At 53.6% G+C, this 19,380-nt stretch overlaps 5 protein-coding genes and 2 non-coding genes across 7 annotated transcripts; 2 read left to right on the forward strand and 5 right to left on the reverse strand.

The window, feature by feature from the left end:
• Nucleotides 1-139: 139 nt before the first annotated feature.
• On the reverse strand, nucleotides 140-4,838 carry P168DRAFT_325174 (uncharacterized protein; the record flags this gene model as incomplete). The annotated part of the gene is made up of 2 exons (XM_024840965.1): nucleotides 140-3,185; nucleotides 4,678-4,838. 2 exons carry the CDS (start codon nucleotides 4,836-4,838, stop codon nucleotides 461-463), a joined length of 2,886 nt encoding a protein of 961 aa, XP_024694886.1. The 3' UTR covers nucleotides 140-460.
• Nucleotides 4,839-5,951: 1,113 nt separating this feature from the next.
• P168DRAFT_t68 lies at nucleotides 5,952-6,023 on the reverse strand. The gene has a single exon. It is a non-coding gene; the product is annotated as a tRNA-Met (tRNA).
• Nucleotides 6,024-7,694: 1,671 nt separating this feature from the next.
• P168DRAFT_232308 (putative clock controled protein (Ccg-8)) lies at nucleotides 7,695-9,288 on the forward strand (the record flags this gene model as incomplete). Its single annotated transcript, XM_024833315.1, has 2 exons — nucleotides 7,695-8,007; nucleotides 8,084-9,288. 2 exons carry the CDS (start codon nucleotides 7,695-7,697, stop codon nucleotides 9,286-9,288), a joined length of 1,518 nt encoding a protein of 505 aa, XP_024694887.1.
• A 1,124-nt stretch (nucleotides 9,289-10,412) lies between these two features.
• P168DRAFT_t50 lies at nucleotides 10,413-10,484 on the forward strand. Its single transcript has one exon. It is a non-coding gene; the product is annotated as a tRNA-Met (tRNA).
• A 250-nt stretch (nucleotides 10,485-10,734) lies between these two features.
• Nucleotides 10,735-14,610, reverse strand: P168DRAFT_264850 (RNA dependent RNA polymerase; the record flags this gene model as incomplete). Its single annotated transcript, XM_024834880.1, has 1 exon — nucleotides 10,735-14,610. The coding sequence occupies one exon, from the start codon at nucleotides 14,608-14,610 to the stop codon at nucleotides 10,735-10,737; it is 3,876 nt and encodes a 1,291-aa protein (XP_024694888.1).
• Nucleotides 14,611-15,414: 804 nt separating this feature from the next.
• On the reverse strand, nucleotides 15,415-17,181 carry P168DRAFT_316308 (putative amino acid permease; the record flags this gene model as incomplete). Its single annotated transcript, XM_024839996.1, has 4 exons — nucleotides 15,415-16,735; nucleotides 16,795-16,949; nucleotides 16,995-17,001; nucleotides 17,063-17,181. The coding sequence occupies 4 exons, from the start codon at nucleotides 17,179-17,181 to the stop codon at nucleotides 15,415-15,417; spliced, it is 1,602 nt and encodes a 533-aa protein (XP_024694889.1).
• A 742-nt stretch (nucleotides 17,182-17,923) lies between these two features.
• P168DRAFT_316309 (aromatic alcohol reductase) lies at nucleotides 17,924-19,198 on the reverse strand (the record flags this gene model as incomplete). Its single annotated transcript, XM_024839997.1, has 4 exons — nucleotides 17,924-18,304; nucleotides 18,363-18,689; nucleotides 18,753-19,037; nucleotides 19,112-19,198. 4 exons carry the CDS (start codon nucleotides 19,196-19,198, stop codon nucleotides 17,924-17,926), a joined length of 1,080 nt encoding a protein of 359 aa, XP_024694890.1.
• Between the last annotated feature and the right edge of the window lie 182 nt (nucleotides 19,199-19,380).

Below are 19,380 nucleotides of genomic sequence, written 5' to 3' on the forward strand. Positions count from 1 at the left end.
TAATGTTTGATGTTGGGTATGTGTGTGTGCTATGGTATGGTATGAGCATGAAAATGATATATCCATCCTATAATTGAATGATATTGAATTGTGTCAATACGTGGACAAGATCAAACGTAGTAACAAATATATCTGCATTAGTATAAGATGTGTAAGTTGGATACAGCAAACCAAAGAAAGAAACACACTCGAAGATGGTATCAACCCCATATTTAGGAGCACCCATTCACAGCGCAGGTGGATATCAAAATCAAAATCAAGCATTCCCGCAAAAGAACAGCCAAAGAACATAGCCAGAGAATACACCCAAAACGAAAACAAATGAACGACAAAACCACAGCCAAAATGAGAATACCCACCCATCCATCACCAACGCCATCCATACTCCCCCAATAAAGCCAAAACACTCCTACAATAAAATGCCAAACCAACGCACACACCAGCCAAACCACTCCCCCAATCACTCCTTCAAAAACCCATCCCCATCATACAAACTCCCAGGCGTCGCCGCCCCAATCCCCAACCCTATAGCCTTCTTCGTCGGGGTCGTGAAACCCTGTCGTGAGGAGGTTCGGCGCGGCTTGCGCTGCTGGCTGGTGCTGGCGCTGGCGCGGCTCTTGGTGCGTTCGGGGGGTCGTCGGGGAGATGTATCTGGGAGTTCGACGGGTTCGTCGGTCTGGAAGGGGTTTGCTGGGGGTTTGCGGGCGGGGCTTTTGCTGTCTTCCCAGATTGGGACGACGATGTTGTTGCTATTGTTGGGTTTGTTGTTTGGGCTGGAGGTTGGTTTGGGGATATCGAGCTGTGGCTGCTGGCATGACGATTGTTGCTTTGATTGGTGCTGAGTCGTTTGGGTAAATTTCTCAGAATAATCAGTTGGTTCGCTGATGCTGCGCTCGTGGAGGGACGTCGGGGACGGCGCGTTGCTTCTAGTGCGCTGAAGTGAGCCGGTCGATATCCGCAGCTGCTCCCTTCTCGTGCTGTGGTTGCGGGTGGATTGCGCGGGCGAGGCCGCTGCCACTCCTGTAGGTTGGGCACTCGTGCTCTCCCCTAGTGGCCCTGACGAGCGACTTCTGTTGCGTTGCGTCGGTGACTTTGCCGGCTGGCTGCGCGGCCCTTTGACGATCGAGCGCCGGGAGCTCCTAGGTCCGAAGGGGGTTTCAGGCGCGGCTGGCGAGACATCCGAGTTAGTCACCATCCATGCTGAGGCGCTCTTGTCTGGAGATGGTGTCTGCGGCATATGCGTTACTTCGGTGGTGGGCAGAATGGTGGTCTGAATTTCTGGTAGGGTCTTCTCGTTTCCTGGGGCGGCGGCTGCCATGGTTATATCGATAGTGCTGTCTGTTGAAGGACCGCGCTTGTGCTTCCTCGTCCGTCCGGGGCTACTGGTACTTTCGGTGGTTTGCTGCCCTTTTGGAGTCCCGTTGCATTTGCGACCCGCTGGGGAGACGGTAGAGCTGAGCGCGGTATTGGGCGTGGCGAGCTCGGGGACCTCTGACCGACTCATATCAAACCCCTCGGCGTCCTCCGGTTCCTCCACCATGGGGGAGAATGCCGGTCCGCCAAAGGTGATCGGGGGGTGGATAGAGATGCGCACGCAGTTCTGTCGCCGGTGGCCTTTGCGAGGGCCGCTGCCCCCTTTCAGGGCGGAGGGGAGCGGCGGCCTGAGATGGCCGTAGGAGGCCGGCACAACGCCTTCTGTGAGCAAGAGATTGTCTGGCTTCCTGGGAATTCCGTACGCGGTGTATCCGCCGCCGTAGAAAGGGTCTACATCTCGTGGCGGCCCTCCATACATGGAATGTCTCTGCAGCTGGCTAAAATGTGGCACCAAGGCCGCGTTCTGGCCCACTGCGTTCAGCGGAGGGATGCGGTTGAAATCCATGTACGGCACCGACGAGGTGTCTCTTCTTGGGTAGGATTTGGCCGAAAGGGACTCGCTTCGGCGTGGGGGTGGACTGATCCGGTCCATTGACTGGGATGGACTGTGTGCGGTCAAGCTGCGGCGTGGCGAGGTGCGGTCCGGTTCGAGTTTGCGGCCCTCTTTGGTCGGGGAGATTGCAGGGAAGAAAAACGTAGGAGGACCTGTGGTCTGCGCAAGCAAGTTCCTTCGTTCGTATTCCGTGCGCCCAACGTCGTTGGCACTGTACGGTGCAAATGTAGGACAAGGGGGCAGATGTGGAGACGTGAATTCACTTTCCATGGCAGCGTAGTTCTGTCGACTCTCATCCAGTATAGAACTGTCGGCTGTCTCCAGACTCAACGAAGAAAAGCACATCGAATCGTTCTTTGACAGACGAAAGCGATTGGGCGGGTAGGCACACGGAGGCGGAGGCACTGGATGCTCTGGCATGGCTCCAGCCGTCTGGGCAGTGATGCTGCCTCCCCGTACTCGGCCTGTCGCTTCATGGCTCACTTCGATCAGCGGGAACAGGCCGCTGGGACGTTCATGCTGGCGGAGTAACGGGAACACGCTTGATGGCTGGTAGGTGATAGTGGGATCGGGGTTCGCCATGCTTCCATCATCGTCCTTCTCGGGGGTCTGTCGAGGAGTCGTCTCGGTGGGCAGTTCCAGGGCGCCATCGACGGCCGAGATCGAAATCGGTTCCTTCAAGGGTGAAACTGGAGAAAATTGGGAGAGTCTCTCATTGGACTCTGTTAATGGCGCCAAACAGGTCCCTTGGCGCGGTCGGGTGAGACTCCTGGATGGCCGCAGGGTCTTGGACCATGAAAAAGAGCGGCGCAAATCACGAGCTTTCTCTGCTAGGTTGGATGAACTGTCCGATTCGTGGCGTGACCGATATAGGCTTTCCTGCGAAGCCAGCAACCCCCATTCCGACGGTCTTCCGTATGGTAGCTGGCCGTATTGTCTGAGCGCGCTGCCCTCTTCGCGAGAGATCTCCGTTAACGTTTCCTCGTTGAAGGGCGGACTATGACCGTGGGGACGAATGCAGCCATGGCCTGCTCGGGCAACCACGAGAGAGAGACGTTCCTGGCGGATTCTAATCCAGACGATGGTACCAACGACAGCAATTACAATGACCACGACACCGCAGGCGACGGCGACGGCAACGACAGTAGTCAACGGCAGCATGACTTCGATTGAGCGATACCTTTCGAAGCGGTGTGGTTTTGACGCGACGTTGGAGGCAGTCGACCCATCCACGGGAGTTCTATCCTCCTTCCACTCCCTAGGAGCTTCCGATCGGCTCGATCTTGGACGCGATGATGATCCTGTAAGTCTCCTTTGCAAGGCTAGCAATCGCAGCTCACGTCGATAAAACTGCTAAGGAGAGCCAGGGACGAACAGAATCATCGCGGGACAAAGGATGGTGGCATCTCTGAGGAAGGGGGCGCCTTCGTTTGTTATGGAAGGGCCCGATGAGGTAGAGGAATGCGCACACATTGCTGTCTGGACGCGAGGAATGTCGCACCGATCATCTCCCCCTACGAAGCAGAAGAACGGGCGGCACTTCAAATATGGAAACTTAATACCGGCCACAGTCAATATGGGATCAGAGATGGCACGTTCCTCCAACATTTCGTCGCATTGAAGGGATGCGGTTAGTCTGTCCTTTATCATCTGACTATCGCGGTCGTGGGTCTTAGTGATCTGGGCACGATCTTTTGATATTCTGAAGTCATTGTGTTGACTGGCGCCATATTTCTCACATCGAGTTCAATCTTAAATGTGGTCTTGAACAATGCTCCATGCGGGTTCGATTCTTCAACAGAGCCCGAGGGAAGGGGATGTTGTGGACGAGGCCCGAGTGAGCATTCCAACTCCCAACGTGGGATGGTATCTTCCAGATGGATCCCCAACATTCTCGATGATGTCGAGGGTGAAACCACGAAGGGAAAGGAGGGTGGAGGAAATGGAGGAAAGAGAAGATGAAGATGGTGGAGTAAAACAGGGAATAGAGGATATTTGGGGATGGCCCTTGATGCCTGAGGTTGCGATATCCTCATTCTACTCTACCTCACCAGGTAGAGAGTCAACATGGTTAATTTATTGAATAGTCTTCAGAAACAATTAATGGATTTTTTAACGATAGTCATACGCTAATATTATGCAGGTATCTACATTTCTTCACGACAGGTGAAGTATGCACAGTCTCCTAGCAGCCTACAGCGGCCCCAACATATACTGTAATGTAACGATGCTGCCGGAATGTGGCGTCTCCTAACTCAGCTATGGCTGTCACGGAGATACCTGGACCCAGTGTGGCTTTAGCCTTATTTTATCGTTCAGATAATCTTGAGTCTGTACAAAATCCCCAAAAAAAAAAATGATAGAGATGCGACTGCATGGGTTTTCAATATAGTAACACCAAGCCCTATATATATCCTGAATGATTGAGATATACCAAAGTAGAATCAGAACAAGCCGAATCAATTCAACTGAATTAATGCCTGTTAAACATAAGAATCAGACGAGTCTATGTACCCTTGATTACCCACATACACCGACAGCCTCCAAATCAATTCCCATCGAAATAACCAGCAGTAGTACATACCGAGGATACATACTACTACTTCCCGAGCAAGCACCTCACATATCAAACCAGACCTCAAACCAGTCAATCAATCCCTCTCCTCCTAATACAACACTCAGCCATACAATCAATCAATGTTGGCGACCAAAAAGAAAAGCCAATACTAACCATCCACGTCTCAACCCACCCCACCCCATATTCAACAGCCCTATCCAACCACGCACGTAGCCCGCGTCCCTCCACAACGCGGATGTGCAGCTCTTGCTCCCAAGACGGCGTCGCTGGCGAGGGTGGCTCTAGCACGGAGTCATCCAGAAGGCCGGTGGCGGGATGGAAGTATCTTGACATTGAGTGTGCACTTGTGGGAGGCGTTTCAATTCTAGTAGATAGGATGTAGGTGTGGTGTAAGTAGATATGCTTGCATTGCTTGGAGTGGGTGTGGGTGAAAAGGAATTGACACACGACTGCTCTAGGCTGGAATCAGGCGTGTCTTCGCGGATGTAAGTGTATTGAGGTTCTGGTTGACTGGGACTGCGTAGTTGGGAAAGAAAGCGCGAGATCGTGGAATGGTGCAGACAGAGCATGAAGAGGAGGGAGAGGAGGATGCAGGTTGTTGGGAATAGCCATATCATGGTTTCGTTGGATATCATATTGACTTCCTTTGGCTTCTGTTCATTGGATCCTGTGGGGACTGGAGAATTCGCTGTCGATGGTCTGGTTCTGGGAGTTGCGAGTTCATGGTGTGTCGAGGTGTCTGCAATCACTGTACCCGGGAGTGTTGCTTTTTGTGTACTGCGCAGAAGGAAATTCATATTCTACATATGTGTTGCTGAAAAGAGTAGTCAATATGAATCTGTAGTTCTATTTGCTCAAGTTCACACATTATCTCGGGAATCGATTCTTGATCTAGGTAAGTATTTTCCTCACTACAGACACAAACAGCCCACTGGGTTCTTAACGTTACAGCAACGAGTAGAGATCCCCATGGTTGTTGAATTAGCTACATGGCAGTGATTGACTCGACACATGCAGTGGAAGTATCAACAGTTTGACCACTAGTCTGAGATTTGAGACGCTTTGTCTAGGACTCCAGATATTCCATAAGGCTGAAGTGCAATTCAATAATGTCTTGGAGATGCCTAGGTTCGGCTCTAAAGCCGATCACCGAGAGAGTGAATACACTTGGTTAAGGTTTGGGTTCCCTATATTAAGTAGCGGACCCTATAATATCAACGCGCTATAGACTGGTTTATGGGTTCGATCAACCCAAGAGGTCAGTAGACCAGTGATCGACAGGCGACATTCGATTTAGCCACTCACCATCATCATACACTACACACTACCTTGGATTTTAGGTACATAGGTACCTATGTGGTTATTGTATATCCAGGTGTTGGATACATAAAGATCAACTCTGCCAGGAAACAAAGAGATAAAGAAAAAAAAAAAGAAAAAGAAGAATAGCATGTCCTGGTTTCGATCCAGGGTCCTCCGGGTTATGAGCCCGGCGCTCTTCCCCTGAGCTAACATGCTATGATTGGTGAAAGACCTCTCAGTATTGTGCTTTATGAGCCAGCTCAACTGTGTATGGCCTTTGTTGGCCCAATCCCACAATGCAACAGTTGGGCCGGATGGTAAGCAGACTGACCATCTGCCACCTTACCATCGACGACTGCCGAACTTGCAACCGCCACTGCCCTGTCGATACAACCTCCAACGTGAGACAGTCGAACCCCAGTCATCTGATGATCATGGGATCGCAACTACATATTAAGACATGACAGAGGGGCAACCGAGGCTCGAGGTTGTTGGGAACGGTCTACCGGCTTGAAGCCATTGCTGGCTGCATAGCCGGTCACCCACGGGTATGGGTGCATCGACCGGGAAATCGACGGCGATTACCACCTTACCATTCTTTCAATTGACATTTCACATCTTAGCCTGTGATCCGACAGGGCCAGCGATCGATCACCTTCTGAAAGGGGAATAATGTAGAGTAAGTCTCCTCCATTGAACCACTCACTGTTGGATTGTACTAAGGTAAAGTAAAGTACGAGATGGTGACGCAGCGTCACATGTCAGCGACTCCCAAAGAGGTATAATGTACCCGTGTTTCATTGGTCCTAGCTTCTCTCCTAGTCCGGCCTTGAATCAATGGATGATGGATCAATTTGAGAGTCTCCATGGATTAGAGGGATGGAGGGGATGGATGGACCAACGGGAAATTATCAGGATGGATGGATTTCTTCATGTCCCACAAAGGTCTCTCCTTACGATCAATAGTCTGGACCTGACCCTACTCCTATCTGGGGCCTACCTCCTATCGACATACCCGGCCTCTAGTACGGAGTACTGAGTCTGTCCTCCCGTCTATCAGATAGGAATTCGGATCTGGGAGCTCCGTCCATCCGGTACACTACTTACCACTTACTACCTCGTACCTATGAGTGATTACCGACGCATGTGAAAACGGCTCAGGCCATTATCAGATGAAGAAGCACATGTGTTCTGTTCAGGATCTTCCCAGGATCAATCACATTCAACCGGTATGATTGGAAGACCGGTGGCGTCTTGGAACCTTGGGCGGGGGAATACCATCCATCTGTCAGAGATTCGATCTGACCGGCAAGAGACTCGGCGCGAGGGACGGGCTAAATTCCTATTAATAATGAGAAATGAAGCATGAGTAGTTGGTAAGGTGGATAAACAAGGTCGGCCCATAGTTTCCCTCAACGACTTGCTCCTAACAGTAAGGTATCAGTTTCAACTTTCTTGGCTTGATTGAAATTTTCCAGCTTAACTGTGGTTTTGTTACCTGATTAATTACATCAGGCATCCTTTTCACATGCTAAAGGATGCCGTCCTGTTCATGACCGTACCGTACCATATCTCCACTATACGGTCTCCTCCTGTCCAATAGAGTACCGTAATAATTAAGCACCTTTCCCAATCGACAGCTCATACGGTATCCGTACGGTCAGACCGTAAAGGTCGGCGCTAAACTGCCGCGATCGTCCGTCTGTCTCTGTCCTTTCTCCAATACACCAACTACTACCTGTTGAACTGACTCGTCTCCATCTATCCTCCTTGGTGCGACAATTACCTTCTTTCTCTCTCTGTCTCGCGGTCTGAACTTCTGAACGTGTTAGGCTCAATCGTCCATCTCCCCACTAGTGGCCCTCTCGGGTCAGAGGTCTGTCGGTCATGGACCACTTCAAACGTCCAGACGGCATCTCTGCCCCGAACGCCTCCAATCCCACCACGATCGTCCCACGCGCCACTGGCCCTCTCCCTTCATACCCTACTTCTACTTCTACACTCTCCTCCGCCTCGTCGATCGCTCCTGCGATCCCCGCTTACCCTTTGACTTCTTCTTCCTCTTCCCTTCATCATGCCCCTGCCCCAATGATGGAGATTGATAAACACTCCCTGGCGGAAGATCGTTCTCGTCGAGCTACCAGTGTCCTCTCCATGGATGACCTTGAAGCTGCCCAAGCTTTAGAGGGCCTTCGTTCCGGTATCAATTCCCATCCCTGATCCTTTATCTCGTCGGATAGGCAAATGTGGGAGCTCCCTTCTAATGCATCGTCTAGACTACGGTCACTCCCGTACCTCCTCCCACACTCAATCCCTCAGTCCCGAATCTCAATCCCAATCCGAACCCCTCATCTCCCTCTTGACCTCCACCCATCCCCTGATCTCCTCCGCCATTCACGGTTCCGTTTCCGCGTACACCACCTCCAAGTCTTACTCCCCCCGTTTCAAGTCGAGCGCCGAGTTCATCGAGCGCAACATCGGCTCCCCCGTCGCCAACACCGTAGGCTCCGTCGGCCGGAAGACCGGTGTTGAGAGCGGTCTTCGCTGGGCCCTCCAGCGCAAACCCTCGGAACGCGATTCGAAGCGGTCGAAACGTCGCAAGGTGGGCGGCGAGAACCACCCGACTACGGAACCGGACGTGGAGAAGGGTCCCGACGACGAGTTGGACGAGCCGCTCCGCAGTCCGTCCGAGATGTCCACGGCAGAGACCCTCCCACCGTACGATGACCTGAGATCCCCCAATTATGAGGAGATCGGCCGGGACCATCCCTCCCAGCGGAATCCGACCTGGCAGAGCCGACTGGTGATCTCCACGTCGGGCCTGGGGGTTGCGATGAGCGAGGAGTCGCTGCGCAGCCTGCAGTACTGCCTGACGTGGCTGCGATGGGCCAATGGACGGCTCGGGAAGGCCATCCAAGCGCTGCAGGCAGCTCTGAAGGAGTGGGACGCGGTGCGGCAGGAGAGCGGCGACGGCCAGAACCATACCCTGTTGACCCAGCGCATCCAGGCCGTCAAGGCCGATGTCCTGCAGACCTTGAAACAGGTCGTGGAGGTCGTGTCCAAGTACGCCGGTGGCGCCCTCCCCGACAACGCGCGCAACCTGGTCCGTCGACACCTGACCTCCCTGCCCCATCGCTTCCAGGTGGCGTCGAACTCCCACCCCCCGCCCGACTCCATGGAGGCCTCGTCCGACGACACCCTCGGGGCCCACCGCATCCTCGTCTTGGCCCAGGAGGGTCTCGACATGATGGGTCAGGTCAGCGGGGTCGTCAACGACACGCTGGTCAGCGCGGAGCACTGGTGCGATCGTCTGGGCCGGAGACGCCCGGACACGAAGACCCCGGACACCGTGGAACAGCCTGCCTCGAATGGGACGTTCCCGGCCGATGTGAAGCTGCCGATCACCGAGCCGCAGATCTCGGAGCCACAGATTGCTGAGCCACAGGATCTCCCGATGACGGGGACGGATGAGAAGGTCTAGCCTTATCTTTGACTGCAGCGGCATTTGGTCGCTTACGTCGCAATCATTTCGGAGTACAGAGTTGTTCCTCGTTCGACATGTTCACCCTACCCCCCTCCCCTCCCCCCTCCCATAACCTACTCCCTTGTTATTCCCTACCCTTGATGATTTTTACAGCCTGATTGATATCCGCATGTATATGGGACAGGAAGACCGGAAGGCGTTCCCTTTGGCTTATGATGATTGATTAATTTGATACCTCGTTTGATGACAGCAGACCCACCACTGAATGTCACTGATTGATTCCGTTTCGGTTGTTCTGCTTCTGGTGCACTATGTAGGACTGTTTGAATGAAAAGTTCTGTACCAGTATTATTCTCCCTCTGTTATATTTGTGTAGGTGTATGTGTAGATCGTGTTGGCCTCTACTAGGGAAGAACATTCAGTTCTGGTCGTTTGTATGACTTGGATTACTACCTCGGTAGTAGTATATTTCCTAGACATTTGTATCAGCTCTAGTCTAGTGTGGTGGTGGGTAGGGTATTATATAATAAAACAACATATAAGTAGATAAACAGATAAATCAATCAATTAAGAATCAACAACCGATTTCTCGGCAATTTGATGTTGAGGCTAAGACAGGACAGGACTACAATGGTATATATGCTAAAGATCTAGACCATCAAAAGTAATTATATATTGTTAGCCTTCCCGAGAACAAGACATACTTCCAAGCAGTAATTCAACACCAACACCGATATATCAGACATAACCCTTGGTAAAAAAGGCCGAAGCATCGAGGGTTCTTTCTTTTTTGCAGGTGTGTGGTTATTTGTGGCTGTTGTGGCTTTGAGTTTATTGGCAACTGATACTAACTACCTTAGTTATACTATACTTGGGTACTCCATATACTACCGTACCCCGTATATATTGTACGTTGTAAATACACAGTGACAGAGTAGTTGTGTTCAACCCCTCGCATAACTCCAAAAATCCAAAACTGAATGATATCCCACCAACCAACAACACAACAATCATCTCCAAATAAACCAAAGAAAGAAGATACAGTAAGACACCTAGTTGGGTGCTGGCGCACATAGTGTTGGCTTATAGAGCACACTGCTGAGAAACCTTTCACCAATCACAGCATGTTAGCTCAGGGGAAGAGCGCCGGGCTCATAACCCGGAGGACCCTGGATCGAAACCAGGACATGCTATTCTTTTTTTCTTTCTTTTTATACTATCTATCTATCCATCTCATGCTTTTTCTACTTTGTTTATTTTATTATTGTATTTAGATGAGTATATACTGTTGTATATACACGAGGTTCATAATATCTGATATGGTATTCAAATCATGTATATGTAAATACCTAGCATATCACCAACGCCATACATATCGTCATATCATCCTTTCCTATCCAGTCATCCAATCCAATCCAATCCAACCCACCCAAAAGCAAGAGATCACTCAACAGACCCCCCATCATCAGGATCCCAATCATAATCTCTACTCCCACCCCCACCCCCACCCGAAACCCAATCCTGAATAGCCTCCACCCCATCAAACTCCTCCTCTCCCTCCCCCCCAGCCACCTCCCCATCCACCAAATCAACCACATCAAGCGCAACAGCCCTAGCAACAGCCCTCTGACTCACCCGATAACACCCCAGCACATCATGCACGACCGCCCTGCTCCCCCCAGCCCCCACAGCCGCAGCAGCAGTCTTAACCCGACACAGCTCTTCTCCGAACGCGTGGATCACGAATGCCGAGAACGGGTGTTTCGTGTAGGTTAGCGAGGCGAGGAACTCGAGCCAGATTTCGGGTCGGTGGTGCCAGATGTGGATTAGGGGGTGTGGGTGTTGCTGCTTGCTTGTGCTGTTGTGATCAACCGGAGGGGTGATGTCCCGCGCTTTCTCGGCAGCTTGCCATGCGAGTTCCGAGGACGATCCCTCGTCTTTGCTGCCCAGCGAGTGGCCCCATTGTCTAAACAGCGCGTCTGTCTCGCGCTCGGCGCGGTCCAATTCAGCTTGCAATTGTGCGTCCTTGCTATCCTTAGAAGCTGCCTTAGCGTCGCGCCACGGCCGCGTGAGATCCTCGTCGCGGTCTGAGCGACTCCCGCTATCATTAAGAGTCTTCTCAAGCTGCGTAAGAAGATGGGAGCGTTCGTTGCTGGCTACGACAAACTTGAGGTAGTCTATGATGTTGGTTACTTTGTACTCCCTGGACGGGTTCTTGTAAGCCGGGACGACGCGGCGGCCGTTGGGATTGATAGTCTTGCGGTAAGATTGCCACGCGTTTTCAGAGAGCTGCACGCCGGCCTTGCGGCCGTCGACGAGGTGGCCTAGTAGACAGGCGAGTTTGATAGCTGTGGGGGAGTTGATGGATTTATCGTAGGCGATGATCTCGTGCTCGACTGTGCAGCGGCCGAGCTGGGACATGGTCAGGTTGAATGTGAATGCGCTCTGCAGGAACTCGTCGCTTGTGGAGATTTTCGTCATGGGGACGTAGTGGGATGTGAGGCCGTAGTGTTTTGCGGGGTATTTTTTTGGGAGAGGGGAGTTCGCGAAGTGCTGCACGATGTTCTGGTCCCAGCAGATCCAGGGGGTATCGCCGTCGTAGTCCCCGCCGGAGAGCATGTGCGCGAGGGAGGTTGTGCCTGTTGTCGGGAACACGATGACGTCTTTGAAGTGTCGGAGCTGCGGGTGCCAGACTGCGCGGCGGCGCTGGATGTCGGATGGGAGGTGCGCGGGGAGGCGGCCGACGAGGACGTCGATGCCGTCGAGGAGGTTATCTTCGAATTGGCCGGCGGGGTCGGTCCACTGCGTTGACAGGCCGAAGTGGACTTCGTCTTCGTTGAGCACGCCGTACGGGTCTGCGATGCAGAAGGCGTATGTGGACAGCGGGACCTGGATGTGCAGGTCGTCGACGTAGCGGTCTAGCACCTCGCAGAGGCATTTGCGGAGACGCGTGCGCAGCGGGTAGAAGCTGCGCGGGCGAAACCCTGCTTCGGTCAGGCGGATGATGCACTCGGTGTTGTTGGAGGCCCACTGGTCGAGACGGCGGGTGTCGGAGGCGTCTGCGGCGGCGGGGCGGAGTTTCTGGACGAGTGCCCGGCAGCGGAGCGGGCAGTCGGTTTGGAAGACGTCTTCGAAGTCGCGGTAGAGGGATTGGATGCCTGCGCGGGTGATCTCGCCGATGTATTTCCTGACGGGCCCGCCGTGCTCGAGGACGGCGAGGAGTTGCGTGTTTAGCGCGACTGGGTGGAGGGGCTTGGACCATTTGACGACTTCGAAGGTCAGCTTCTCGTCGTCAATGGGGCCGTGCCACTCGCGCGGGTGCGGTCCGATCTTTAGTTGCGAGTCGGAGATCTGGATCCAGATGTCGTCGGGTCCTGCGGCGACATGCGATGCATGCTTGTCGACCATCCAGAGCCCCTTGGCGCCTGCTATCCGCCCCTGGAAGCTGCTGGGAGTGCTGCCTGTGATGCCTAGCGAGTCGCAGACCCGCTGCGCGAGGGCGCGAGACATGAGCGCGCAGCCGTCGTTCATGACGGTGCGGTTGGGGAGGTCTCGCAGGTAGAAGACCTGCTGCGGGGTGAGGGTGACAGTCGCGAACGTCTTGGAGAGCCCGAGATGCAGCCGCTGGAACAGCTTGCAGTTGGTCTGGTTCTTGTTCGCCTCGCGGGGCATGTGCCACTCGAGGAGGGCGTCCAAGCTCATCGGCGTGCGGTGCTCGCTCTCCTGCCGGACTGGAGGCAGGGCACTCGATAACGAGAAGCTGGCGTTGAAATCCACCCCGTCGATAGCGAAAAAGTCGACCCTGAACCGCGGCTCGCTCGACGCGCGCTTATTCTTGGATTTGACCTCCTCCACAAAGAACGGCTGCCACGTGCGTCCCGCGCACCGGTGCACGTTCTGCGTCAGCCACAGCGCCAGCGTCTCGCGCAGCAGCGCCGGCTGCGATGGCATCTTCAGGTAGGCCGGGGGCCGTGACGGCGCGGGGAGGACGACGCTGAGAAACCGGTCGGAGCCGAAGCGGCGGTGGAAGCGACAGGTGCGCTCTGTCTTCAGCGGCCGCAGGTTCAGCTTGAGGATCCCCGGTTCGGACTTGTCACACCAGGTCATTTCCCCCGACAGGACAACCACCTCGGAGTGCTTGGCTGTCTGGAAGGACCCCGTCGCGGCGTCCCAGGCTTTGGCGTGCGGTTTCTCGGGGAGAGGCTTCCCGCCTCGCTGGTTGTGGTTCTTGATCCAGTCCCAGAACTGGTCGCGCGTTTTGAACGAGATGCTGCTGCCGACTAGCATCTGGTTTAGCGGGACGTCCCACGCACGCCCAATCCTCTCCACCTCGTACCGGTACCGCAGCGGGACTGTTCCCGGGAAGGGCTGGTCCCATGAGAACGGCCCGTTCGCGAGTAACTCCCCCATGATCTCCCCTTCGCGCGAGTAGCGCGGCTCCGGGACCTCGACGGTCGACGACCCGAAGGACATCATGTGCTCTTGGCTGAGCATGTGGTCCGCCACGGAGTCCTCATACTGGGTTTCGGTCTCGAAGCAGGGCACCGTGATGTCCGTGACGGTCGAATTAAACGAGGTATTCAGCTGGTCGCGCGGGTTGGAGAAAAACGACGGGGGGTCGGTTGTCATTGTTGTTGAGAAACTGTGATCCGGGTTTTGAACAGACGGCGCCGCATCATACCGGCAGTCGTTCATCGACGCCGTCAGCTTATCGGAGAACCGCGATACCGGCCACGGCTCCTCCGCCATGCGGGACACCTTGGAGGCGTAGACGGGGCCGCCCATGATCGCATCCTCCTCCAGTTCCCGCGTCCTATCCACCAGCATCGGCGACCCCGCAGGCAGCTTAACAGGCGAACTAGGCGCCGTATGAAACTCATCCTCCTCGTCAGAGATCCGCCGCTTCAACGATTTCGAAGGCGAGACAGACGGCGGGGGCAGCAGCGGGGGCGGCGGGGGTTCCTCGATGGTCTCCAAACACGAGAACGAAAACGACGTCGACGATCCCCGGAGGTAAGCCTCATCGTCAATCAGCTTGAGCAGATACACAAGGCGGTCATCGCGCCGGTGCTGGACACGATCCCAGTCATCGAAGCTGTTGATAATCTTGTACAGGTCGACGTTGCGATCAAAGTAGAGACGCTGCATGCCGCGGTAGATGCGCCATCTAAGGGAGCCATCGCCTCGGCCGACGCCGCTGTCCGCGGACGGCGAGTATAAGAGCGGATTGGGGATGTCGAGGTTGAAGTGACTGTTGAGCTCGTCGATTAACTGGCATAGTTCTTGGCCGCTCCGGAGGGGAGTTCGGGGCTGGGGCATTTTCTAAGCCAGTGACGTAGCATCAGATAGCATCATCTAGCCAGTACAATACGGGTCCACGGTAGATAGGTAGGTAGGTTAGCTGTATAATAATTAGTTCGACCTATAATGATAGAACCTCTGACCCAACACCTACCAAAGGTAAACCTAACCCACCCAAGAACAGTATACCTGTAGTATACCTGTAGAACCTTATACCACAGATAAAAAGAGACAATCTCAACAAACCACCAAAAAGGCGACCAAACCAAGCCAAACCCCAGAGGAGAAAAGTGAATTGAACAAGATGAAATGAATTGAAAAGCGGAGGAGGGGTCGATCATCTGTTTGCTCCAACGAAGGTACTTGGTACTAAACTCCATCCATCATACTAATGTACAGTGTGGGCGCCTCGGGCGGTGATTTGATGCTAGTGATTGGCCCGTATGCATGTTTGTTGGGGCCGTCACTGACAGGGCTTGAACCAGGGTTCGACTTGGTGGGTTGTGGATTGATAGTAGGTAGCTAGGGGGGTACTTTAGCAAATTGCTGAGTTTGTGATCTATTCTCTTCGATATTTGTTTAATTATTAGGATAGTAGGATAGTTCGGAATTGGAGGGGATGGATGAGGTTGAAATAGGGCTTGAGTTCGTTGCCTTGGAAACAGAATATCTTCATCTATCTACACGCAGAATACGGAGGACGAAGGAGGAAGATGACCTGTCAAATCAAGGATTAAAGGGCGAGAGGAGAAGAATTGATTGATTCTCGAAGGGGATATTGGTTTGCAGAAATAAAAGAAAGGAAAAACAAACAATATGAATCTATGCCTGAGATCTCCTCGCCCGTGGCCATGATCGTCGACTGGGCTTCTCGTCTCGGTGGATACGGGTACAGGAGACATCTCGAGTACACTGGACAATGACATCCTCAGAACCCTCCGTCTCATCCTTAACCACCCCCAAATCCACCTCCGACGGACTCACGCTCTCGCACCGGGTAAACCCTTTATACCCCGCAATCAGACACACATACAGCGGGATAGTAAGGTACGAAGTGAGAAACGCAATGTAATCAAAGCGGCGGATGGAAGCCCCCGGGTCGACGATATCAAACGATCGGATGACAATAATCAGGACGCAGAAGGCCAGGGCGACCGCCGAACCGACTGCTCCCAGTGGCGCTTTGAAGGCAAGCGCCTTGTCGGGGACGCTTTGGGCCTTGCGCGCCCGCAGGAAGGCTAGATGGGTGACGAGGATGGAGATCCAGGCTAGGAGGCTGAACATGGTGCTCATGTTGACGAATTGGTCGAAAAGGGTTCGCGAATCGCCTGAGATATTCAGATAGGCGAGAGATGAGAGAACCGAGCACACTCCCAGGGCGACGATGGGGGTCCCGGTGGAGCCAGTCTGCGATAGAAGAGCCGGGGCGTTGTGGTCTATAGCGAGCCCGTGGAGGATTCGAGTGGCTACCCATAGAGCCTGGTTTGCAGATGACAGGACAAAGAGCAGTAGGCATGCATTGAGAAAATGTAGGAGCACGGCGGCGTGGGCACCCTGCACGGCTACAACAAACGCCGAGGCGGTCGTGACTTTGTCCGTAGAGGTGAGGGCCAAGTCGTCCAGATTGTACGGCACGAGCATTCCAAGCAGGATGATCCCAACGAGGTTCAAGACAAGGATCCGGTAGAAGGTAAGCTGGATTGCGCGGGCCGCAGCCCGTCGGGGGTTGTGACTGTGCAGGATGCTCACCCCGATGAGCTCGCTGCCACTATAAGTAAAGGTCGCAGAGGGCATGGTCCTACAGATAGCCCGAAGCCGTCCGATATGCGTCCGCTCCCCCGCAAAGGCGCCGTGGTTTTTCCAGTATCTGAATCCCTTCCGGTCGTGGTCGGGACCGCCGCCTAGGGCCAGGACCAGGGACAATATCAAAAGCCCCAGCACCACTACGATCTTAAACGTCGACAAGATGAACTCGTATTGGCCGAAAAACCGATCCCCCCAGTAGTTGGCTGCAATGATCACGGTGAGGAAGATCGCGATCCATATCCCCGGATTGAGAGTCTCCGCATCGACCCAGTAAGATGCCACGAGCGCCGCTGCGGTCAGCTGATTCGGGGTGATAACGATGAACTTTAGCCAGTATCTACATCGCATGTTTGTTAGCAACGAGCATAGATGGGAGAAAGAGCCACATGCATCCACCCGAGAGTGAATCCCAGTGCAGGATCACAGCATCGCTGGGCATTCCCAGCAACTGTGGAAGAGACTGGAAACCACGAGGCCACCTCTCCCAGGGCGCACAAGACCAGGTAGACCAGCATGCCGACGGTCGTATGCGAGATCAACAACGATGCCGGCTGGGAAAATCAGCATGGAAAAGGGGAACATATTGGATGGCTTACCCCAGCCCTAATAACGGTCAATGCTAGACTCGGGCAGTGGGGTGTGGTGGAAGCCCTAGCTACCTTACTTTGCAAGAGCGTTCCCGGCCCCGATCATCAGACCGGTATTGATCGCACCGCCGATTGCTGGGTCGTAAGTTATGATGGTCCGTTGCAAGGGAAAATACGAGTGGCACCGACCGATCATGGTGACTTGGAAAGGTCGTAGGTGATTAAAGGAAACCACACCGTCTTCACTCTGACTGGGAGATGATACGGGAAAAAGGCCACTGGTGCTCCCAAGTAGAGTCAGGCCGGAGGAACCAGGGGTGGAGGTGTGATCTGCCATCTTCCGAATCTGATGGTTAAGTAGAGAACACGGGAGATCCTTCAAGATCCTATACTCCGGGAGTCGTCGGTGGTTAGGCCGACACGCCCACTCGCGACGTGGAAGGGACTCTGGATGGTTGTTTCCTGTCGAAATCCGTTGAGCCATGATTGCGACCACGCCCATCGAACAAGGTCAACCGAAACCATCCACCCTCTACGTAGTATAAAACCAGTAAGATAAAACAGATGGGTATGTATTGTCCGTAGTGCCAGCCTATCACGGGGACCTGGAGAAATCCCCGTATCCGCACTGCTAGCAGGTGGAATGGGTATATCCTGAATCAATCCCTGATTCCCCTTGATAATAAGATAAAGGAAAATAACAAAACGAGAACGCCCGTCTAATCCCCAGTGCATGAACGAGAATGGGAGAGTTAAAAAAAGAGTAAAAGGAAACAAGAAACAAGCAGTATGAACAGAACTAGAATAGAAAAATGGTGTATCTCGTTCATGAGAAAACACAGTTTCCCTCCACGAACCAAAAAAAAGAACCCCCAAAGCAAAAGATATCATCAAACTCAATCAAGACGCCGTGTGCCCGCCAGTGAATCCTGCGACATTTACCGCGTCATGTAGAGCGAATCGCTGGATTCAGTGCGGGGGAAGATGCGGGTGTACAGCGAGTCGGTGGACTCGGTGCGGGGGAACATTCGCTGGTGCGCCTTGGAGACGGTCCGATCGGTGTAGACGCCCTTGGCGGTGCCGCGGACCACGGTCTCGAGGTAATCGCGGAAGTCGACCGGTTGGAAATCGGGATAGAGCTCCTTCGAGGTCAGGTAGCCGAGATACTTGGCGTAGTCGGGGCTGTTGTCGCCGCGGATGCCCCAGGACAGCTGGTACTCGGCCAGGTATCGCGGGATGAACTTGACGGGATCGAAGGGATACGTCTCGCTGGATTGTCTGGCGGTCAGGACCCGGGTGTAGACGGATTCCTCGGAGATCTAGTGAGTCGAAAGGTTAGCGATTGTGGATGGAAAAAACCACTCAAAGGAGCCATACGTAGTTGCGGATGATCTTCTCTTCACTGAGCTCCTCCAGGGTGGCATAAATCTCGTTCTGGGTGGTCAGGGTGTTGTAGGCGAAAACCATCTTGTTCAGGGTGCGGTCATCGGCGATGATCAAGGCGACGTAGCGTCCAATATCTCTCAAATCGGTGAGGGCGATCGGGGTGTTGCCACTGCCGACAATCTCGTTGTTGGCCGACGTCATGGCGTAGTCGGCGCGGCCAGATTCCAGGCGGGGATAGGACAGCTGGTACCACCAACCAACATCGATGATGGTGTAGGGCAGGAAGAGCTGCTTGATGTGATTGTAGACGGTTTCTTTCTGTATTTTGGTCAGCATTTATTATCATTTGAATATGGAAGAATGTTAATGTAATGTTCTCACCTCATCGCGCAGCCACATGATCCCACCAGGAGGCGCCACGGTGATGAACCCGCACGGAACGAACCGCTTCACCCCTGCCTTCTTGGCCGCCTTGGCCAGAGGAATTTGATCTTGCTGCTCAGCCGGACCAACACAACTGATGACGACGTCAATTCCAGTGAGAGCATCCACTAAAGAATCCTCAGAGCCCCTCAAGTCACAACGACGGATATGAGCGCCCCGCTCCTGGAGGGCCACGATGGCTGGTTTTTGCACCGATCGGGGACGAACGAGAGCAAAGAGTTCCTATAATAGACCACCACTGGTTAGAAAACAGACAGAAAAAAGAAGGACAAGAAAAGAAAAGAAGAATCACATACGAAAGTCGGGTTCTCCAATAGACCCTTTGCGATCGAACCTCCCGTCTCCCCAGCAGCGCCAACCAGCAAAACCCTTGTTCGTGACATGATGACGACGGAGGGACGATAGAGAAGTGGGAGAGTTGAAATCGGTCGGAATCAAGAGGAATGGAAAGGAGTTTGAAAGAGACAGCAAAGAATAGAAGTAATCGTGGTCTTCCTTTGTATAGGCAAGACGACTCTGACGGATTGATTAGGTGGATTTTTCTAGTCCGAGACTTCTCTGCAAC

This window comes from Aspergillus campestris, assembly GCF_002847485.1.
Source record: "Aspergillus campestris IBT 28561 chromosome Unknown P168scaffold_3, whole genome shotgun sequence".
NCBI lineage: Eukaryota > Fungi > Ascomycota > Eurotiomycetes > Eurotiales > Aspergillaceae > Aspergillus > Aspergillus campestris.